Raw genomic sequence first — 20,969 nt, forward strand, 5'->3', positions numbered from 1 at the left:
AAAAGTGAAGTTTCTGAAGAAGGAAAAAGACTTTCGCTCAAATGCCTCTTTTCCCTTCTGGGGATTCAGGGCTGAAAATGCCTCAGTTTCCCTCTTTCGCTTTTCCTCCCCTTCCTCTTTCCCTGCAGCCCCCTCCCACCCAGGCACAGGAGAGGCTGCGACCCCCACCTGGCTACATGGGGGAAGGGTTAGGATTAGGGTCCCTCTCCGTCCTCCTGGGGGGGGGCTGTGGGGAGGAAGGGGGAGGCGACCACGCAGAGATCGAGGCTGCTGGAGGCTTCCTTCCCCCTTCCCAGCCCCCTCCTCCCCCGCCCAGCCCCCTCCTTACCGGGGGTCTCCTCCCCCCCTTCGCTCCCGGGGATCCGGGCCAGCGCCCCCAGCAGCAGCATCAGGGGGAGCCCAGCCAAAGCCATGGAGGCTCCCCACAAGCGCCCCAAAGGGGGGAGAAAGACGCTCCCAGCCCCAGAGGAGGAATCGGAGGGTCTGGAGGGGGGGAGGAGTTTCCCTCGGACTTCGGAAGAGGGAGAGTCCAGAAAGAGCAGGAGGACCAATGGGAATCCTCCCTTCTGCAGCGTCATCGGTCTCCGGGCAGAGCCTCCCTTGACTTCGCCCGATGCAGGAGAGAGTTCCGCGCAGAGAGAGAAGCGGAGAAAGTGGGGGAGGGGAATCCCTTCAGTCTTGGGGGGCTGCAATCTGGGGGGTCTTTCATGCCAGCTCCGGAGGAGAATGTCGTCTTTCTTTTGTGCTCCTCCCGCCCACCCCCCACCCCCGATTCTCCTCCAATCTCCCTTTCTCTGGGCGCCTAGACTGGAGGGTGGACTAGATGCCCTTTGAGTTCCCACCGTGTCCAGAAGGAGCCTAAGCTGGATCAGCCGAGAGTCCAGGAGGGCAAAGTGGATCCAGAGCTCGAGGGGTCCTTCGGGGCTCAGAAGGGGAGGAGGGACCCCCAGCAGCTGCCCTGGATGACAAGGGGGGAGGGGCAGCCCCACAGCCAGCCAGGACTTGGGGGTCACACGCTCCCCCCAATCCGAAGGGAAGCCAGGAAAACCCTCAGCTGACAGTCCAGGCAGGATCTGCAGGGATCCCTCCTAATCCAGCCAGATCCTCTCCCCAGCCCCCCCCCTCTTCACGGGGGAATCTCCGTAGGGATCTCTCGGCTTCACAAGAGAAAAGGGCGATTTCCTTCCTTGAAACACGCGTCTCCCTTGCTCAGAACGTCTGGACGGACCGGCTCCTTCAGGTTTCCGGCCCTTGAATCCCGGTTGTGTAGGAATCTCCCTCTTCCTTCCTTTCTGTGGGTGGGGATCCCCCTTTTCCTTGCAAAGCAGCCCCGGATGAAGATCCCGGAATGAAGTTCGGCCGTTTCTCCTCCGCTTCCCGCTCCTTTCCTCGGAGAACGTCCACATCTTCGCCATAATGCACAACAATCTCTACTTTCAGCAGAAACAATATATAAAGTTACATTTTGGAAGAAATTTTGCCATCTGATTGTGCAGATCCTGATGAGATTTGGATATTTTGACTGTGGGACAGGAAGCGCCCTAAAACAAAAGGCTCCTTTTTATGTTTTTAAAATTAAGATTATAAGGGCATAAAATAGAAAATAAAAGTATTAGGGAAATGGGGAAGGGAAAGGGAAAGAAAGGGGAAGGAGAAGTGGGGGATAAAGGGCAAAAGGAAAAAAGAGAGGAAATTTTTTTCCCCAGCACAATAAAATAGAAAGTGAAATTGTAGTCTCTGTTTTTATTTCTTCTGTAAGAAAATATTAACCATTTCTATAACAACAACTTAATTTAATCAGTAAATCCCAAAAGTCCAGATTTCATATTTTTTCTGCCTCAAGCACAAAATCCAGAAGTGGCTTCCAGGTAGAAAAACAGCTGGAAATCTCTTCTTTCCTCTGCTCAAAAAGTTTATTTCGCCATCTCCGATCCCTTCCAGGTCAGATCTCCCTTGGAGGATGATCCCATTTTCCCTTCCAGGCAGATCGACCTTCTCTGGGCTTCAGCTTCTGTCAGTTGAGGGGTGATTCCTGGAGACGCTGCCCCACTCCGGGATCTGCTTGTGAGATCCCAAGTGAGCGAGGGAGATCCCAAGGGCAGGAGTGGGACTCCAGTCGGTCTTCCCCTCCAGGAAGGGTCCCAAGTGGAGTTTCCCCCCACCCAGAGCCCAGCCAAGACCCCCCCATCCCCCCTTCTCTTCCGGCCCAAGCCCAGAATTCAGGGAGGTTCCCCCCCATCTGAGCAGCGGCTCTTCCTCCGTCCCCCCCCCAATTCTCAGCCAAAGACCCTCAAGGCACTTTTTCCTCCCTGGAAATTTTGAGGGCGTTTTTGTCCTTAATTCCCTCCAACTTTTGTAGGTGTGTTTGTACAAAACGTCTTTTGAAGAGAAATATCGTCTCCAAATAAATGCAGCTTTTCCCTCCTTTCCAAATCTCTGCCGTGGTTTGAAATAAACCTTTAAGCTCCATAAATCTCAGAAACATTTTATATTATGAATGAGCAGATTCTCCTTTCCTCCCTTTTGTTCTTTGCCAGGGAACTCAACGTTTTGCCTGCAGGGATCCTGAGAGAAAAGGGGATTTTAGGGGGAAAGGAATCAGTCCTGGGACTCCCAAATCCTAAGAATCAGCCTCTGAGATGAATTTACTTCTTCTGGAGGGGAGTTGGAGGAAACATTTTCCCAAAAGAAGGAGAAGAAAATCCATATCCACGGATATGATGTGTCAGAGGATCTGAGCGGATTTTCTTCCTTGTAAAAGATTTCAATATTATTTAGGAAGGATGGATGGAAGGACAGTATATTAAACTGAAGAATAAATTTATAATTTATAGAATAACCTGGAATGTTAATAGAAATCCTGAGGACTTCAGTGATTCTATTTCCTCCACTATAGGATTACAGCCTTTTCACCATCACAGTCTGGAAATCTCTCCCCCCAAAAAACTATCCCAAAAGGAAACCTTCTGTTTCTTCTTCTCCTCTTTCACTTCATCCATAGAAAACTTTTTTTCTAGTCTTTGCGGGAGATTTGGGTTCCTGTGAGTTACGCAAAGGCGGCTTAGAGAGATCCTGAATTCCGGATCCTGTTTCAAGAGCTTTGGGGGTCCAGAGGTGGCCTGGGTCCTTTCCAGGGATGGGGGGGCTGGAGGGGTCAAACTCCCCCCTGGCCCAGCACCAGCCTCAGCAGCCCAGAGCCAGGTCCCCCCCAGCATCTGCCCCACAGTTGTGTATCTGACACAGCCACTCACACACAGTCAGCCCCAGATCCAGGCAGCCTCTGTGGGGCCTCCACGCCTCACCTGACCCAGGCAGAACCTCTGGGCCCCTTTCATGCTTCCAACCCCCAAATATTGGGCTCTTCTCCGAGTTCCCTCTGCCACACACACACACACACACACACACACACACACACCCAGAGCAGCCCTTCCTTCTCCAGCCCCCAAGAGCTGCGGAGGAATTTGGGCTTCGCTTCCCCAGCCTGAAGCTTTGGGCTCCTCCGAAGCGGAACTGAGGAACCGGCCAGGATCCAGCAGGCAACAAGCCTCCATTCTCCCTCAGGGACTCCCCTCCTCCTCCTCCTCCTCCGCCCCATGGCTGAGTCTGCAGGGGGGGCAGCCACAAGGTCCTCTGCCCCATTGGAGGAGGCTGAAGGGGCCCTTCCCCCCACAACCTCATTGTAGCTCTCTAGTCCTTTTCTCCCTCAGTTAAAGCCCATTGAAGAAAGGAGTCCTTGACTTACGATGGTTCATTTAGTGGCTGTTTGAAGTTACAATGGCACCGAAAAAGGTGACTCTTTGCCTAATATTCCTTCTTTTTAAAATATTTTTTATTGCTTGGAATGTTTTTTTAATATTCATGTAAATACCTGTTTTTATTTACCTCACTTGTTGTCAGATGAGGGGCTACATAAATTTGAGAGAGAAGATGAGAGAGAGAGATTTGATGGGTGGATGGATGGATAACCTTATTATTTTGAATATAAGCAGAGACAGTAGAAGCTTATTTGTTCACATCAGTGTGTTGTTCGTTCGTTGCAGCCTCTTTAAATACCTTCCAATTTCTGCCCTTGAAGGAATCTCCTCGTAGAGCCTCCACGGCTTCTGCCAGCCACAGTCTCCCTAGTTCTCTCCTGGGTCCTCTCAGATGAACCTTAAAGGCTTCTCTGCTGACCGGAGCCTCCCAGAGAGAGGATCGGAGGGGCCAGGAGGAGGAGGGGGAGGGGCGGCCTCAAAGGCTCCCTGGGGGTTGGAGAAGGCCCCGTCCAGGGTCTCCCCTCCCCTGGTGGCAAAGGCCCCGTATGGGGGGAAAGGAGGGGGGGCTGCTTTCAAGGCGGCCTCTGGTCTGCTGGGTTTCCCAGGAGCCTCTTTCCTCTTCCACCAGGCCCAGAACCTGCCTCCCAGGTGAGGCCAGGGGAGTCCAAGCCCCCCATGACTCTTGGGGGGAGCTTCCTCCGGGCCTCGGCTAAGTAACAGAAACTTCCATCTCTTTCCTCTGGTTGGTTGGGAGGCTCCGAATATTCCCCCATCCCTCTTTCCCCCCTTTTATCTCAACCCAAATGCATTGAAGGAGGTTTTCGTCTTTCTTCTGTTCAGTTCTGTTGGTTATTTCTTATAATTATTGTTCCTGTGGTGGCCCCAAGACCCCAGATGAGGGAGGGGAGGGGGAAATTCTGCCTCGGTGATTGAGGCCCCTGGAGTCCTGCAGAGTCAGTCTGGATGACCTCTGGAGGGGGCGAGGCTCAGTTGGAGAGCTGTCTAGGGCCATCTAGAGGTGATGGGGAGAAGGGAGGGGTCTTCCACTTAGGGCTGCCCCATTGAATTCCCCCCCCCTTTTTCCCAGAGAGCAGGTCTTCCCCTCCGTGGCAATGTCTTCTGCACCAGGAACGGCTTCAGATGGATTCCTTAGAGGTCATCTAGTCCAACCTCCTGCTCAGGCCTACACCATTTATACCATCGAGCAGGAGACTCTATACCATTGGAATCTGAGCCCCAAAGAGGGAGGGAGCCATTGGGTGCCAAAATGGGGCAGACCCTCCAGTTGTGAAGGAGAGAAATGGCTGAAATGGCTGGGTGAATGTAGGGGAGTCTCGGGTGCCCCCCAATGGCCCCCCACAAATGCTCAGGGAGGACCGTGCCTGCTGCCCTTCTGCTCCTCCAAAGGGGGCTTGAGGGGAAGCAGAGCAAGGGGGCCTCTGAGCAGAAAGGGGGGTCGTGCCCCTTCGCCTCCCTGGATCTGCCCACCCTCCTCCCGAACCAGTTCTGGCTTCGGACCAAAAGTAGCCTGGATGGTGGATCCAGAGGCAGCGGAGGGAGGAGCCTCCTGCGGGGGCAGCAAAAAGGAAGAGGAGGAAGAGGAAGGAAGGATTCCAGGGTTTTCTTACATCTGAAGTTTATTCTTTTATAGCAAAGCGAAGGGAAGGGAAGTGAGTGGGAGGAAGAATAATGTAGATGAAGCTGCTGTGGGTTCAAAGCCAGGAGAGTTGAGGGGTCTGGAGTGACAGGTCCACCTAGCATCCCTGGGGACAGTCTAGATGGTCTCCACCCCTCCCTCACAAGAAAGGGAGGCCCTGAAATTGTGGGAATTCTCACAAGGAGAAGGGGGGTCAGGAAGAAGAGCCTGTCCAGGTTCCAACTAATGAACCCAAATGAGTCTGTATGGGGAGCCAAGAAGGATCCTCTCGGACCGGGGGGGGGGTGCAGTTCAGGGCGAAGTTTTGGAGGGAGTTCATTAAGTTGATAGGTTCATCTCAAGGACTCAGCTCCACCTCCCACCCGAGGACGAACGGAGGTAGAGAACGAGCGAATGCAATGACAGAACAATACCTGAGATGCTATGTTCATTATCAGCAGTTTAGCTGGGCAGATCTCCTGCCATTTGCTGAAGTGGCCTACAATACTGCAGTGCATAGTAGGATGGGTGTCACCCAGGGGTGAAATGCAAAATTTGTTACTACTGGTTCTGTGGGCGTGGCTTGGTGTGTGTGGGGGGGGGGTAATGTGACTGGGTGGGCATGGCCAACTTTAAAAAAAAAAACTTTTCAAAGCATTTTTTTAACTTTTCAAAGCATCGGCCGAAGAGGTTGCAGAAAAAAATGCTTTGAAAAGCCTCTGATGATCCCAGCTGAGCCGCACGATCATCAGAGGCTTTTTTTTTTACTTTTAAAAGCATTTTTTCGGCGGAAGAGGTTGTAGAAACAATGCTTTTAAAAGTAAAAAAAAAAAGTCTCTGATGATCGTGCGGCTCAGCTGGGCATTGCGGGGGGGGGAGGGATTTTTGCTACCGGTTCTCCGGACCACCTGCTTCCATCGCTACTGGATTGGGCGATCTGGTCCGAACTGGGAGGATTTCACCCCTGGTGTCACCCCTTTTAAAATAGCCACAGGGTGGAATTTTCCTCATGCCTGGATACCCTCAAGAACCCCCCTCCACAGTGAGCCTAACAGAATGGGTGGGTTGCTTACAAAATGTGTGGGGGAATTTATACCTGGGGTGCTCCCTCCCCAAGGGAGGAATGGGAAGGAATGGCCCCCTTCTTCCCTTCCCTTCCCTTCCCTTCCCTTCCCTTTGGCAATTTCCCAAAACATGGAAAAATTCTGGGCAGAATCACAGAAAGGGACATACTACCATCTCTGGTGGCTATGCCGAAGGGCAAAACAATACTGGCAACAAATTAAAACAATGATTGAAGAAATTACGAAACAAAAACTTGAAATGAGACCGGAAACCTTTTTATTGGGAATCATCACAGCAAATTATACCAAAGAAATAAAATATCTAATCATTCATATCCTCACAGCAGCACGTATACTCTTTGCCCAGCATTGGAAATCTGAACAGTTACCTACAGAAGACAAAATAATAACTAAAATTACAGAATGTGCAGAATTAGATAAGCTTACAAAAGAAATACAAGAGAAGGATGATACTGATTATTATTTAGTATGGCAAAAATGGTACGGCTGGCTGGAGGCAAAAATAGGAATACAAAGATAGTTTATGACTAATCAATAGAAATGTATGGAAGTAAATAAGGAATCAATTATATATATATATATATAACCGTGTAAATAGATGATTATAGACATTAATATAAATACAAAAATGGAAAATACTCCACCGTTATAGTAACTTCTAAGAGTCAGTCATTGGACTGAATCGATGTTTGTTAGTTTTGTATGTTATTTTATGTATTTATGTTGGTTTTGTTTTTTCTTTTTATTATTAATAAAAATTTAAAAAAAAAAAAAAAAAGGAAAAATTCTGGGCAAGATTTTAGCTTTTGTGTGTGCTTTTTATTTTTAATTGCAATACTTTTTCAGATCTCTGTAAGGAAAAGCTGCCCAAAATCCAAAAAACTGCTCTATCCACAACAAGGAGATATTGTTCATGCAAGTTTTTTTTTAAAAAAAGGAACAATTAAGGAATTTTAAAAGCCACCTATAATTTTTAGGAGGGGTTGAAATGAGGGGGAAGAGGAGAAACTCACCTGCAGGAGGTTGGATGGGAATTGCTGGAAGGAGAAAAAGACCCAATCAGAACCCTTCATGGGCTGGAGGACTCAGGGGGTCCCCCTCCCCATTGATAGCCCATAATAGGTTGCAGGATCTTCACTTATAGCCCCTCAAATAAGTGAATCTGCCAAAAACATTCCCCAAGGGGCCCCTCTTGGCCACCTGCTAAGCTTGAGGAGAGGCCTCCCCTAGAGGGTCCCCTCCCCACCACCTCTCCTCCAGCCCCCCAGACTCACCTTTCTTGCTCTTCAGGTAGGAGAAGAGCCCCACAACCAGGAAGGCCACTCCTATCACGGCCCCCATGATCCCCGTCCAGAGTTTGCTCCTGGGAGAGCTGGAGGAACGGGGCTCTGGGGAAGGAGAAGGAGCCTCACCTGAGCAGGAGGATCAGGCCCACCTTCCCCAAGGAGGCTCCATTCCAGCTCTCCCTATGGGATCGGTTTCTCCTCCTTCTCAGGGCAGCAAGGGAGGGAGGGGAGGGAGGGGCTTACCCCACTGGACGGTGATGGGGGCCTCCAGGCTGGCATGCCCCACCTTGCAAGTGTAGACGTCCCCCCGTTGGGGCTGGGTCTCCAACATCACCTGGAGCTGGTAGGTCCAGTCTCCATTCTGGAGCTCCTCCCCAAAGGCCACGCCCTCCTCCTACAGCCGCCCGTTCTTCAGCCACTAGACCTTGATCTCCACGGGGTAAAAGCCCATCGCGGTGCAGAGGAGGATGGTGTTGGGGGAAGAGGGCTCCATCTTGGTGGGGGAGATGGAGACGGTGGGCTTGGCTGGAGGGAAGGAGGAGAAGGAGCCACATGAGAGACACAACAGGAAAGAAACAACGCAGAAGACAGGAAGGACAGATGCAGCATGAGTCAGCCCCTCCCCCCACAGCCTCCAGGACCCTCGAGGGGGCAGCCTCAGCATCTCCTGGGTCCCCAGAGGTGGAGATGAAACCTTATAACATCCGCAGACGGAGGAGACCTCCAGCCCTGGTGACGGATGGCCTCACCCAGCGGCTTCATGCGGAGGTTATAGAGGAGAGGAGAGAGGACGGAGCCAAATGCCTCTGAGCAGCCCTGAAGGTGATCAAGCAAGCTAGCCAAAGAAAGAAAGAAAGAGAAAGAGAGAGAAAAGCGGAGAGGAGAGGAGAGGAGAGGAGAGGAGAGGAGAGGAGAGGAGAAGAGAAGAGAAGAGAAGAGAAGAGAAGAGAAGAGAAGAGAAGAGAAGAGAAGAGAAGAGAAGAGAAGAGAAGATCTTTGTCCCAATTTTCTTCGGTGTTTCAATCACTTTTCAAAAGGTTTTATTTGGAGAGAGAAAATTTCTCCTTCCACTTTCCCTTTTCTCCCTTTAGGATCCACAAGATGCAGAAATAAACAAAAAAATCAGCAGAAGATTTCAGGGGGAAAAGTGCAAAATGTGATGTGGCTGCAAAACCCCCCAATTTTAGGCAGCCTCAACAGAAAGAGGCATTTTGAAGGGAAGGGCAAAGGAGCCCAATGGGGGGGGGGGGGCAGCCCTTTGCTCCCCATAACTGCCAGAATCCCCTGAAGGAAAAGTTTCTCCCCCATTGAAGATGAGAGACCCTGAATCCCCCCTTCAGAGCAGGAAGGACAGAAGAGGTTTTGGGGGATCTCATGATCTCTCCCAAGGATCCTTCCTGGGGGGGCTTTGGGGGGATTCAGAGGGAGACCCCCCCTCACACCAGGCTCTGCCTGCACCCAGCCGGCCTCCTTCCCAGCCGCAGGGACCGGCCATTCCTGGGGAAGGAGGTGGGGAGGGGTCCCTCTGACTCCCAGAGGGAAGCCTCTGCCCTGGATGAGGGGGGCAGGGAGTGGGGAAGGGATCCAGAGGGGATCTTGGATCTGGATCTCCTCCTTCAGCAAGTGCTCCAACTGGCACAACTCTTGGATGGATTAATGGGGGGGGTTAGTCTGGATGAGCCCCCCAAGAGAGTTGACAATAGATCCATTCCAGCCCAGAGTCCTTTGCTAACTATTTTTTTTTTTCTCTTGAGGGATTTTCTTATTAACAGTAAATTCTATGATGCTTAAGAAGAACCCATTTTTAAATGGTTATTTGTAATTCCAACCTGGGATCTGGTCAGGTTTCCATGCAGACAAATAGCAGCATTTCAGGTGTGAGGTTTTTTTATTTTCCAAGAAAATCCCATTTGCCTCTTGGGACATTAAAGGCCTTTGTGGAATTGCTAAAAGAAGGCAGAGGCTTTACAAACTGAAAATGGCCTTTTTTAAAAAAAAACAGGAAATGCAAATTTTGGATGAGAAAAAAAGTCTTTTAGCAAGAAAATGGAAGGATCAGATTTTAAAGCTGCAATTTGGTATTTTTCCATGTTTATTTTTATAGCCCATCCCAAACCTCCTTATTTACAAGACTTCAGTGTGAAGATTTTGGGGTTCCAATTTGGCCAGATGGGAGTTGCTGGAGATTTTAATTGAATTGGAAAAAGGTTTTTTTTTTTTTCCTTTTAAATACCTACTCAGGGACACAACTTTCTCCCTCGGCCCTTCCAGGAATTCCATTTAATAGACCTCTTGATTTAAAACAGCAGGAGGACAAAGTACATTTTATCTGCCCCACATCATGTCATTCAAGATTTCTTTTTGATATCAAGCTTGTTGCCTAATGTAGTAAAATAGGACACAGATATAAATCAGTTTCTTGTAAAAATCAAATCCAGAAAGCACCCACAGGCAGACTGATTCAGCAGGATTCATTAAGTTCTCTATATATACATATATATAATTCTGGGGAGAGTTGAGGGAAGGTTGGGAGCCTCTCTTGGTGGCCAGAGAAAAGCTTTGGCCTCTCGGGGGAAGGAGACGCCCGGATCTCTCCGGAGAGAAAAGTCGGCTCAGAAGTCAAAGAAAAAGGAAGAGAAAATTCCCTCAAAGAGACTCAAGAAACATCCTGTGATTTCAGGTCTCCTAAAGTGGATCCGGACCAACAATTGGCATTAAATACACGGAATATAATAAATATTATAACCCCTGGAGAATTATTGGCCTCTTGTCTGAAGTATTTTCATGGAAGTAAAAATAATACTTTTGATGAAGAAGAAATTATATGAATCACAATGAAATTTAGGCTCACTATTTTGGATTTATAATAAAAATGCATTCTGTTTATGTGGATAAAGCTTGTGAGCAGCTAAAGTAACAAACCATCCAGAGATAGGAAGGAAGGAAGGAAGGAGGGGAGGGAGGAAAAGAGGAGGGGAGGATGGGCTTTGGAGTCTTTGGGCAGCTGATGAAGCTCCTTTCCCTGAATGGAAAATCCCCCCAGAGACCCCCAAAAGGAGGGAGGAGGGAGGGAGGCCCTGAGAGGCCCACAAAAGAGACACACTCACAACACCAACACAATTGGCACTTGGGGAACTTTCGGAGGTTATGAAAAATCACTAGATAAATGAATCAAAGTGGTGAAATTTCTATATTAAATATGATTGGAATGAGAATTATTTCAAGTACTGTGCCAGATGATAAGAATGTTGAGCTGTTTGTAGGGGAAAAATGAACTTTAAATATCATCCAGAAACCAATTATATAGCTGAATATTATTATCTCCATGAAAATATCCTGTTTCAGTAGGAAAAACATTTCCAAATGCATCTTATGTGGCAGGTGAAAATCCTCCTAGATTTGCAGGGAAGAATTTAGGAGCGAAAATGAGTTTTGCCTCCAGACTGAATATGTGGAGAGCAAAATCTCTGTTGGTTCCCCTAAAATATTCAATAATTCCCAGATGGAGCAAATGCTCTAAGAGGCTTTTCTAAAATCATTGATTTGCGCAATGCTTGGCCTCTGAAACCCGATCAGTCAATAAGATTTTTATTACACAAAGAAATAAAATGTAGAAAAAGAAATGTAGGCAACATTGAAGGAATCTGGAAGAGAGAATGGAAGAATCGGAGGCTTCAGGGCTGAATGGAGGCCCAATTTCTTTCTTAGGACCCCAAATTCAGTTTTAAGGTTTGTGGGTGTTTTTGGACTCTCTCCCCCCAAATCAGGAGCCTCCCCAGGAAGGAAGAACGGAAGCGATCAGGATTCCTGTTATTGGGGGTTTTACATCTCGGTTTAAGCATTGAATCATGATTACAAATTCTAGCCTGCTTCCGTTACTCATTTCTTTCTGTATTGGATTTCAAAGCTGCAATCCAATTCCAATCCAATGGAAATAACTCTGAATGAAGAAAGATGAAAGAAAAGCAGAAGATCCATAGAAAGGGGTCGACAGGGGAAAAAGCATCCGCTAATTCTTTTTTTTATTTTGGGTAAAATGAAACCCACATTTTTTTATCCCAAAGTGCCCAAAACAGCATTTCTGGAGCAGAGGAAGAGAGGGAGGGGCTTCTGGGTGGGAAGAGGGAGGGAGACGGGAGGTTCCTGAATAGGATAGAAATGAATCAGGGATAGAGAGAAATATATATATGTAGATACAGGGAGTCCTCGACTTAGGACCACAATTGAGCCCAACATTTCTGTTGCTAAGTGAGACGTTTGTTCAATGAATGTTGTCCCATGTTACGACCTTTCTTGCCACAGTCATGAAGTGAATCACTGCAGTTGTTAAATGAGTAGCAGGGTTGTTAAGTGAATCCGGCTTATGGGAAGGTCGCAAAAGGGCATCACGTGACTCCGGGACACTGTGACCGTCACAAGTACGAGTGTGTTGCCAAGCATCTGGATTTGGATCACGTGACCCTGGGGAGACTGCAACGGTCGTAAGTGTGAAAAACAGTCATAAGTCATTTGTTTTCACTGCTGTTTCAACTTTCAATGGTCACTAAACGAACTGTTGTTAAGTGGAGGACTGCCTGCATTGAGCAGGAGAGAGAGAGACCTGGCTGGATTCCCCCCCACCCCAAAAAAAACCTTATCTGGATGGATTTTCTTGGGGGGGGGAATGGATCAAAGGGATCCCAGATTCCAGGCAGGAGGAGAGTTTGGAGCCTGGGAAGAAGATTGTGTCCCTCTGAGAGTGCAGAATAAATAAATAAATAAATGAGGAGTAAAATCTCCACCTGGGAGGATCCCAAGGAATGAAAGGAAAGGAAAGGAAAGGGGGGTCCTGGCATCCTCCTCCCAGGGAAGAGCCCCCCCCAAGACTCCGGCCAATCAGGCGCTCCTCCCTCTTGGCAGCCTCAAAATCTCCTGGCCAGGAGCGGGCACTGGGGAGACTTATTTATTTTATTAATTTTTCATTTCATTTCATTTATTTATTTATTTAATTTTATATATTCATTTATTTTACTTACTTATTTATTTACTTATTTATTTCCTGGATTGAAAAGATGCCTGAGTGGAAATGACTCAGAATAAAGAATAGAGAGAAGTGAGACCAGGAGAGAAAGGATTTCGTGGATTCCCTTTGAAGATTCTTTTTTTTTTTTATCTAAAAATCCCAAAGGCCCCAGAGGGGGAGAGAGCCCCCCCCCTTATTGGCCTTCTGGAAAGGGCTCCCAAGGGGGCTCTGGGGCTTTGCTGGGGGGGGGCAGAGAGGAGGAGGCAGCCTGAATCCCCTGAAGCCTTTTGATTAGTCCCTTCACTAATCAATTCATTGATTTTCCACTGAATTGGAGTCATCCTTGCTTTTGAAATCACCACTAAATCTTCATCCGGGAGAGTCTCAATCAAGGGAAGGAAAAGGGGGTCCCCTCCCCCAAACTCCGCCCCAAACTCCCCCCCCCAAACTCTTCCTCCCCCACGAACTCACCTCTCCGGCCAACCACAGAATTCCTCTGGGCAATCCCGTTGTTGTGCCGGCAGAAGCGATCCACTCCGGACTTCTGGTACTGCATGATGCCCTCATCCCTGTTGAAAGCCTCCGCATCCCCCTTCCCCAACTCCGTGACGGCCACGTACTTCCCGAGGTCGCTGTCGAAGCGGACGTATTCCTCCCGGTCGTAGAAGTAGCGGTCCAGGTATCTCACCCGCTGCGTCCCGTTGAGGAAGCGGCAGTCGGTCTTATACTGGTACAGGAAATGGGCTGCGAGGGGGAGGAAGGCCGTCAGGAGGGACTCCAGAGCCCATCGTTCCCAGCCGCTGGGAGAGGAGGGGGAGGACCCATGTGGGAAGGGGGAGGGGCAGGGACCTTCCTTGGAGGTCCTGGTGGAAGACGCCCCCTGGAGGAGGGAAGGGGAACTCTCTCAGTCCCAGAGAGGAAGGGAGGCTTCCTGGGGGGTCTGGAGGGGGGAGGGGAGGGAAGAGGGGGAGGGGTGGGAAAAGGCAGGCAGAAGCTCAACCGGTCCAGCGATCCCATTCAGTCTCTGCAGGGAAGGTTGGATCTCAAGGGGCAGGAAAGGGGGGGTGGGCTGGAGGGAAAGTAGCGTCCACCCCCCCCACTCTCTCTTCCTTTGGGAGGGGATCTGGGGAGGGGGCACAATGAGGACATCTAGACCGACTCTCCCGGGGTCTCCCAGTCCTTCAACCCCCACCTTCCCTCTGTCTCTCCTCCCCCCCTTTCTTCTTCCCCCGAATCTTCAGTCCAGCTCCCTCCCTTTGGGGGACTGTCGTCGATCACCCCTCTTTCCTCTCCCCGTCCCCAAAAAGACCCCCAAGAGCCTCTCAAAGGGAGGGTCTCCCGCCCCCTTCACAAAAGACCCCCAACATCCTCCAAGCTCACTTCCTCCTCCCCTCCAGGGGGATTATGGGGGTTCTTGGTCTCCTCCCCAAATTCAGGGCCTCCCCAGAAGGGCCGTAAACCCCCCTCTTGCCTGACCTTCAGAGCCCCAAATCTGAGATTGAGAAGAAAAACAGAAGTTTCTGAAGAAGGAAAAAAATTTTTGCTCAAATGCCTCTTTTCCCTTCTGGGGATTACGGGCTGAAAATGCCTCAGTTTCCCTCTTTCACTTTCGCTTTTCCTCCCCTTCCTCTTTCCATGCAGCCCCCTCACACCCAGACCGTGGGGGTGCGACCCCCACTGCGGTTACAATCGGGGAAGGGGGGAAGGGGTCCCTCTCCGTCCTCCTGGGGGGTGGGGGATGGTGGATGTGGGGAGGAAGGGAGAGGAGACCACGCAGAGATCGAGGCTGCTGGAGGCTTCCTTCCCCCTTCCCAGCCCCCTCCTCCCCCGCCCAGCCCCCTCCTTACCGGGGGTCTCCTCCCCCCCTTCGCTCCCGGGGATCCGGGCCAGCGCCCCCAGCAGCAGCATCAGGGGGAGCCCAGCCAAAGCCATGGAGGCTCCCCACAAGCGCCCCAAAGGGGGGAGAAAGACGCTCCCAGCCCCAGAGGAGGAATCGGAGGGTCTGGAGGGGGGGAGGAGGTTTCCCAGGACTTCGGAAGAGGGAGAGTCCAGAAAGAGCAGGAGGACCAATGGGAATCCTCCCTTCTGCAGCGTCATCGGTCTCCGGGCAGAGCCTCCCTTGACTTCGCCCGATGCAGGAGATAGTTCCACGCAGAGAGAGAAGCGGAGAAAGTGGGGGAGGGGGATCCCTTCAGTCTTGGGGGGCTGCAATCTGGGGGGTCTTTCATGCCAGCTCCGGAGGAGAATCTCGTCTTCCTTTTGTGCTCCTCCCGCCCACCCCCCACCCCCGATTCTCCTCCAATCTCCCTTTCTCTGGGCGCCTGGACTGGAGGGGCGGACTAGATGCCCTCTGAGTTCCCACAGTGCCCAGAAGGAGCCTAAGCTGGAGCTGCCGAGAGTCCAGGAGGGCAAAGTGGATCCAGAGCTCGAGGGGTCCTTCGGGGCTCAGAAGGGGAGGAGGGACCCCCAGCAGCTGCCCTGGATGACAAGGGGGGAGGGGCATCCTCACAGCCAGCCAGGACTTGGGGGTCACACGCTCCCCCCAATCCGAAGGGAAGCCAGGAAAACCCTCAGCTGACAGTCCACGCAGGAAGAGGCGGAGGGGATCTGAAAGGATCCCTCCTAATCCATCCGGATCCTCCCCCTTCGCGGGGGAATCTCCATAGGGATCTCTTGGCTTTACAAGAGAAAAGGGCCTTTTCCTTCCTTGAAACACGCGTCTCCCTTGCTGAGAACGTCTGGACGGACCGACTTCTTCAGATTTCCCGCCCCTGAACCCCGATTGTGTAGGAATCTCCCTCTTCCTTCCTTTCTCTCTTTGGGTCGGGATCCCCCTTTTCCTTGCAAAGCAGCCCCGGATGAAGATCCCGGAATGAAGTTCGGCCGTTTCTCCTCCGCTTCCCGCTCCTTTCCTCGGAGAACGTCCACATCTTCGCCATAATGCACCACAATCTCTACTTTCAGCAGAAAAAAATATAAAGTTACATTTTGGAAGAAATTTTGCCATTTGATTGTGCAGATCATGATGAGATTTGCCTATTTTGACCATGGAACAGGAAGGCCCCTAAAACAAAAGGCTCCTTTTTATTATTTTTATTAAGATTATAAGGGCATGAAAGAGAGAATAAAAGTCTTAGGGAAATGGGGAAGGGAAAGGAAGGGGAAGGAGAAGTGGGGGATAAAGGGCAAAAGGAAAAAAGAGAGGAAAAAACTTTCCCCAGTTCAATAAAATAGAAAGTGAAATTGTAGCCTCAGTTTTTATTTCTTCTCTAAGTAAATATTAACCATTTCTAAACCAACAACTTAATTTAATCAGTAAATCCCAAAAGTCCAGATTTCATTTTTTTTTCTGCACAAAGTCCAGAAGTGGCTTCCAGGGAGGGTTAGGAATCAATCTCTTCTTTCCTCTGGTCAAAAAGTTTATTTCTTCATTTCTGCCACAGTTTTCATTCCATCACTTCGTCTATCCTGGGGATGGAGGTTTCTTTCCATTTTTGCATATGAGGAATTCTTGCTGCAGTCAGCATGTCCAGTAATAAAGTCATAAATTTATATTTCAAGTTCCTTGTCCAGGAATCCCGAAAGGAAACTTCTGGTTGTCAACAGACCCAGAGAGATAAATCACATTTACACCCCATTCAAAAAAGACAAGAACAAAGCAGGGAAGGGAAGAGAAAGACCCGCCTCCCCTCCAAGAGCCAACAGATAAGCAGGGATCAGCACCAGACAAAGAGGAAGGCAGGAAACCAGAACTCCAATCGAGGCTCCATCCAGGAGGGAAAGACACCAACTCTGGCAGGGCCTAGAAACAGGCAGGAAACCCCCCTGGCCTTGGCCCTCAGGATCTTCCCTAGAGAGCCTCAGCCCTTCGACTTATACACCGCTTTATACGCTGCTTTTACAGCCCTCTCTAAGCGCTTGACAGAGTCAGCCTCTCCCCCCAACAATCTGGCTCCTCCTTTTACCCACCTCGGAAGAAGAGAAGTCTGAGTGAAGCCCTGAGCACCCTCAGGATCGAACTCCTGGCTGTGGGCAGAGTCTGCCTGGTGGACTAGATGCCCTTTGAGTTCCCGCAGTGCCCGGGGGAATCCAGGCTGGGGCTGCTGAGACTCCAGGAGGGCAAAGAGGAGCCAGGCTCAATTTGGGGGGAGGGAGGGAGCCCCCAGCAGCACCTGGACTCTCCAAGGGGTGGGGATGAGCTGGTGACTGTGGACATGAACACACACTGACCCCTCCCCACATTTCCTGGCCCCCAGGTGAAACCCCCAAGGAAGCCTCTGACATTTGACCCCCTTCCTTCCTGGCACAGGGGCTGCCGGAGGGGAGGTCTGACCCCCAGCGCTGTGGGGTTCAGCTCGGTTTGGGTTCCAGAATGGCTGCTGTTTAGCTCAATGGGGGAGGGGGAGTGGATCAGAAGGGGGGGGGAAGAATCTCCCCCTGAAGGACTGCTGGAGCGGAGCCTGTCAGGGGTTCAGCCCAGAGTCTGGAGGGTCTCCGGCTGCTTCCTCTTTTATGGACAGTCCCAGATTTTCTTCCCCCTCCCCCACAAGCAGGAGGGGTGGGTGGGTGGAAGGCTGGGGGGGGGGAGGGCCGATGGGGAGACTCAAAGGCTGGAAGGGACCTTAGAGATCTTCTAGTCCAACCCCGTGGCCTCCAGGGATGCAGGCCCCCTCCTCCCCACACAATTCCAGGTGGGGGGGGCTGCTCCATTGATTCATTGGTTCTCACAGTCAGGAAATCCCTCCTGATCCCTTCCAGGTCGGATCCACCATCTCTGGGCTTCGGCTTCTGTCAGTTGAGGGGTGATTCCTGGAGACGCTGCCCCACTCCGGATCTGCTTGTGAGATCCCAAGTGAGCGAGGGAGATCCCAAGGGCAGGAGTGGGAGTCCAGTCGGTCTTCCCCTCCAGGAAGGGTCCCAAGTGGAGTTTCCCCCCACCCAGAGCCCAGCCAAGACCCCCCCATCCCCCTTCTCTTCCAGCCCAAGCCCAGAATTCAGGGAGGTTCCCCCCCATCTGAGCAGCGGCTCTTCCTCCGTCCCCCCCCCCCAAATTCTCAGCCAAAGACCCTCAAGGCAGTTTTTCCTCCCTGGAAATTTTGAGGCTGTTTTTGTCCTTAATTCCCTCCAACTTTTGTACCTGTGTTCATACAAAACGTCTTTTGAAGAGAAATATCGTTTCCAAATAAATGCAGCTTTTCCCTCCTTTCCAAATCTCTGCCGTGATTCCACCTTTAAACTCCATAAATCTCACAAACATTTTATGTTATGAAGGAGTTTGTTCTGCTGTTTGTTCTTTGCCAGGGAACTCAACGTTTTGCCTGCAGGGATCGTGAGAGAAAAAAAGAGATTTTATGGGGAAAGGAATCAGTCCTGGGGCTCCCAAGTCAGCCTCTGAGATGAATTTAGTTCTTCTGGAGGGGAGTTGGAGGAAACATTTTCTCAAAAGAAGGAGAAGAAAATCCATATCCACGGATATGATGTGTCAGAGGATCTGAGCAGATTTTCTTCCTTGGAAAAGATTTCAGGATTATTTAGGAAGGATGGAGGGAGGGACAGTATATTAAACCGAAGAATAAATTTATAATTTATAGAACAACCTGGAATTTTAATAGAAATCCTGAGGACTTCAGGGATCCTATTTCCTCCACTATAGGATTACAGCCTTTTCACCATCACAGTCTGGAAATCTCCCCCCCCCAAACTATCCCAAAAGGAAACCTTCTGTTTCTTCTTCTCCTCTTTCACTTCATCCATAGAAAACTTTTTTTCTAGTCTTTGGGGGAGATTCGGGTTCTGCTCAGTTACGCAAAGGCGGCTTAGAGAGATCCTGAATTCCGGATCCTGTTTCAAGAGCTTTGGGGGTCCAGAGGTGGCCTGGGTCCTTTCCAGGGATGGGGGGGCTGGAGGGGTCAAACTCCCCCCTGGCCCAGCACCAGCCTCAGCAGCCCAGAGCCAGGTCCCCCCCAGCATCTGCCCCACAGTTGTGTATCTGACACAGCCACTCGCACACAGTCAGCCCCAGATCCAGGCAGCCTCTGTGGGGCCTCCCTCCCTCCCCTGACCCAGGCAGAACCTCTGGGCCCCTTTCATGCTTCCCCCCCCCCAAATATTGTGCTCTTCTCCAAGTTGTCTCTGCCACACACACACACACACACACACACACACACACACACACACACACAGAGCAGCCCTTCCTTCTCCAGCCCCCAAGAGCTGCAGAGGCGCTTGGGCTTCGCTTCCCCAGCCTGAAGCTCTGGGCTCCTCCGAAGCGGAACTGAGGAACCGGCCAGGATCCAGCAGGCAACAAGCCTCCATTCTCCCTCAGGGACTCCCCTCCTCCTCCTCCTCCGCCGCCCCATGGCTGAGTCTGCAGGTGGGGCAGCCCCTTGGTCCTCTGCCCCATTGGAGGAGGCTGAAGGGGCCCCTCCCCCCACCACCTCATTATAGCTCTCTGGTCCTTTTCTCCCTCAGTTAAAGCCCATTGAAGAAAGGAGTCCTTGACTTAAGACGGTTCATTTAGTGACTATTTGAAGTTACAATGGCACTGAAAAAAGTGACTCTTTGCCTAATATTCCTTCTTTTTAAAATATTTTTTATTGCTTTGAATGTTTTTTAATACTTTCATGTAAATACCTGTTTTTATTTTTGTTGTATGTGACCCAGAGTCACTTGTTGTCAGATGAATGGCTACATAAATTTGAGAGAGAAGATGAGAGAGAGAGATTTGATGGATGGATGAATGGATAACCTTATTATTTTGAATATAAGCAGAGACAGTAGAAGCTTATTCGTTCCCATCAGTGTGTTTTCCATTCGTTGCAGCCTCTTTAAATACGTTTCAATTTCTGCCCTTGAAGGAATCTCCTCGTAGAGCCTCCACGGCTTCTGCCGGCCACAGTCTCCCTAGTTCTCTCCTGGGTCCTCTCTGATGAACCTTGAAGGTTTCTCTGCTGACCGGAGCCTCCCAGAGAGAGGATCGGAGGGGCCAGGAGGAGGAGGGGGAGGGGCGGCCTCAAAGGCTCCCTGGGGGTTGGAGAAGGCCCCGTCCAGGGTCTCCCCTCCCCTGGTGGCAAAGGCCCCGTATGGGGGGAAAGGAGGGGGGGCTGCTTCCAAGGCAGCCTCTGGTCTGCTGGGTTTCCCAGGAGCCTCTTTCCTCTTCCACCAGGCCCAGAACCTGCCTCCCAGGTGAGGCCGGGGGAGTCCAAGCCCCCCATGACTCTTGGGGGGAGCTTCCTCCGGGCCTCGGCTAAGTAACAGAAACTTCCATCTCTTTCCTCTGGTTGGTTGGGAGGCTCCGAATATTCCCCCATCCCTCTTTTCCCCCCTTTTATCTCAACCCAAATGCATTGAAGGAGGTTTTTCTTTCTTCTGTTGTGTTTCTAGATCAGTTTATTTTTTATATATACATAGTGCAACTCCACCTTCACCTCTTTTATTGGGTCTGTTTCTTTGGAGCACTTTAAATGTGAAGATATTAAATGTTGAGAGCTGGAAGAGGAAAATGCACAATGGTCCAGAACACACCGTTGTGGCTGAGTGCGTGCAGGCTCTGGTATGAGGTGATCTGCGCTCTGATTGGTTGCTTTGGGTGGAAAGGGGGAGTTTCCCTTTTTCCCGCCTTTTTCTTCCATGGGCTCAGAATGCTGTTTGAGATTTACCTCACAATCTCCCGGCATTCCCGACTATCTTGTCTGCTGTGAATGTAGATGTGAAATACATTTATTTACATAAAACTACAAGTTTGTGTCCGTGTCTCCCACTTCCTTTGGACAGCTGCTGCCTGATTCCTCTGCATTAAATCTCTTTAGTTGCACCTTCCAATTTTGGGTTTCATCCCATGAAGTTTTGCTGATTGCAACAATGTCACACCTGCCTTTGGGCTCCACCTTCACCCCGTTTATTCCTCGTACTATGAGCATCCGTGCAGAGGCATCTGAGTCCCTCTTTGACTGACCCCATATTTGCTTTCTACATCTCCTGCTCTGTCTCCGAGTTTCCCTTCTTTCTCTCCATTTGGTTGATTCCCCTGAGATTTGAGCTTGGAATTTGCTTCTAAATCTTTGTCTCCCTCTCACTTCGGTCTCACTTTCAAGCCCTTCGGATGAGGGGAGCCGGTTGGTGTCCAAAGCCGACCTTCTGGGTTCTTCTGAGGGGCAGCTCATCCCCTGCCAGAAGCCCCCCATGTGGCTGTTGTGGACCATGGTC

The 20,969-nt window shown here is 50.5% G+C and overlaps 1 protein-coding gene across 1 annotated transcript in view; it reads right to left on the reverse strand.

Moving 5' to 3' along the window:
- The window catches only part of LOC148116144 (H-2 class II histocompatibility antigen, E-S beta chain-like), a 43,780-nt gene extending 22,815 nt beyond the window's left edge, over positions 1 to 20,965 (reverse strand). Inside the window, exons 1-2 of the mRNA XM_087885404.1 lie at positions 20,851 to 20,965; positions 13,236 to 13,508 (exon numbers count right to left, since the gene is read on the reverse strand). Of these exons, the coding sequence (XP_087741530.1) occupies positions 13,236 to 13,508; positions 20,851 to 20,965 (388 nt within the window). The remainder of the gene's footprint in view (positions 1 to 13,235; positions 13,509 to 20,850) is intronic.
- Positions 20,966 to 20,969: the final 4 nt, after the last annotated feature.

This window comes from Pantherophis guttatus, chromosome 2, assembly GCF_059756535.1.
Source record: "Pantherophis guttatus breed Tessera chromosome 2, ASM5975653v1, whole genome shotgun sequence".
Classification (NCBI taxonomy): domain Eukaryota; kingdom Metazoa; phylum Chordata; class Lepidosauria; order Squamata; family Colubridae; genus Pantherophis; species Pantherophis guttatus.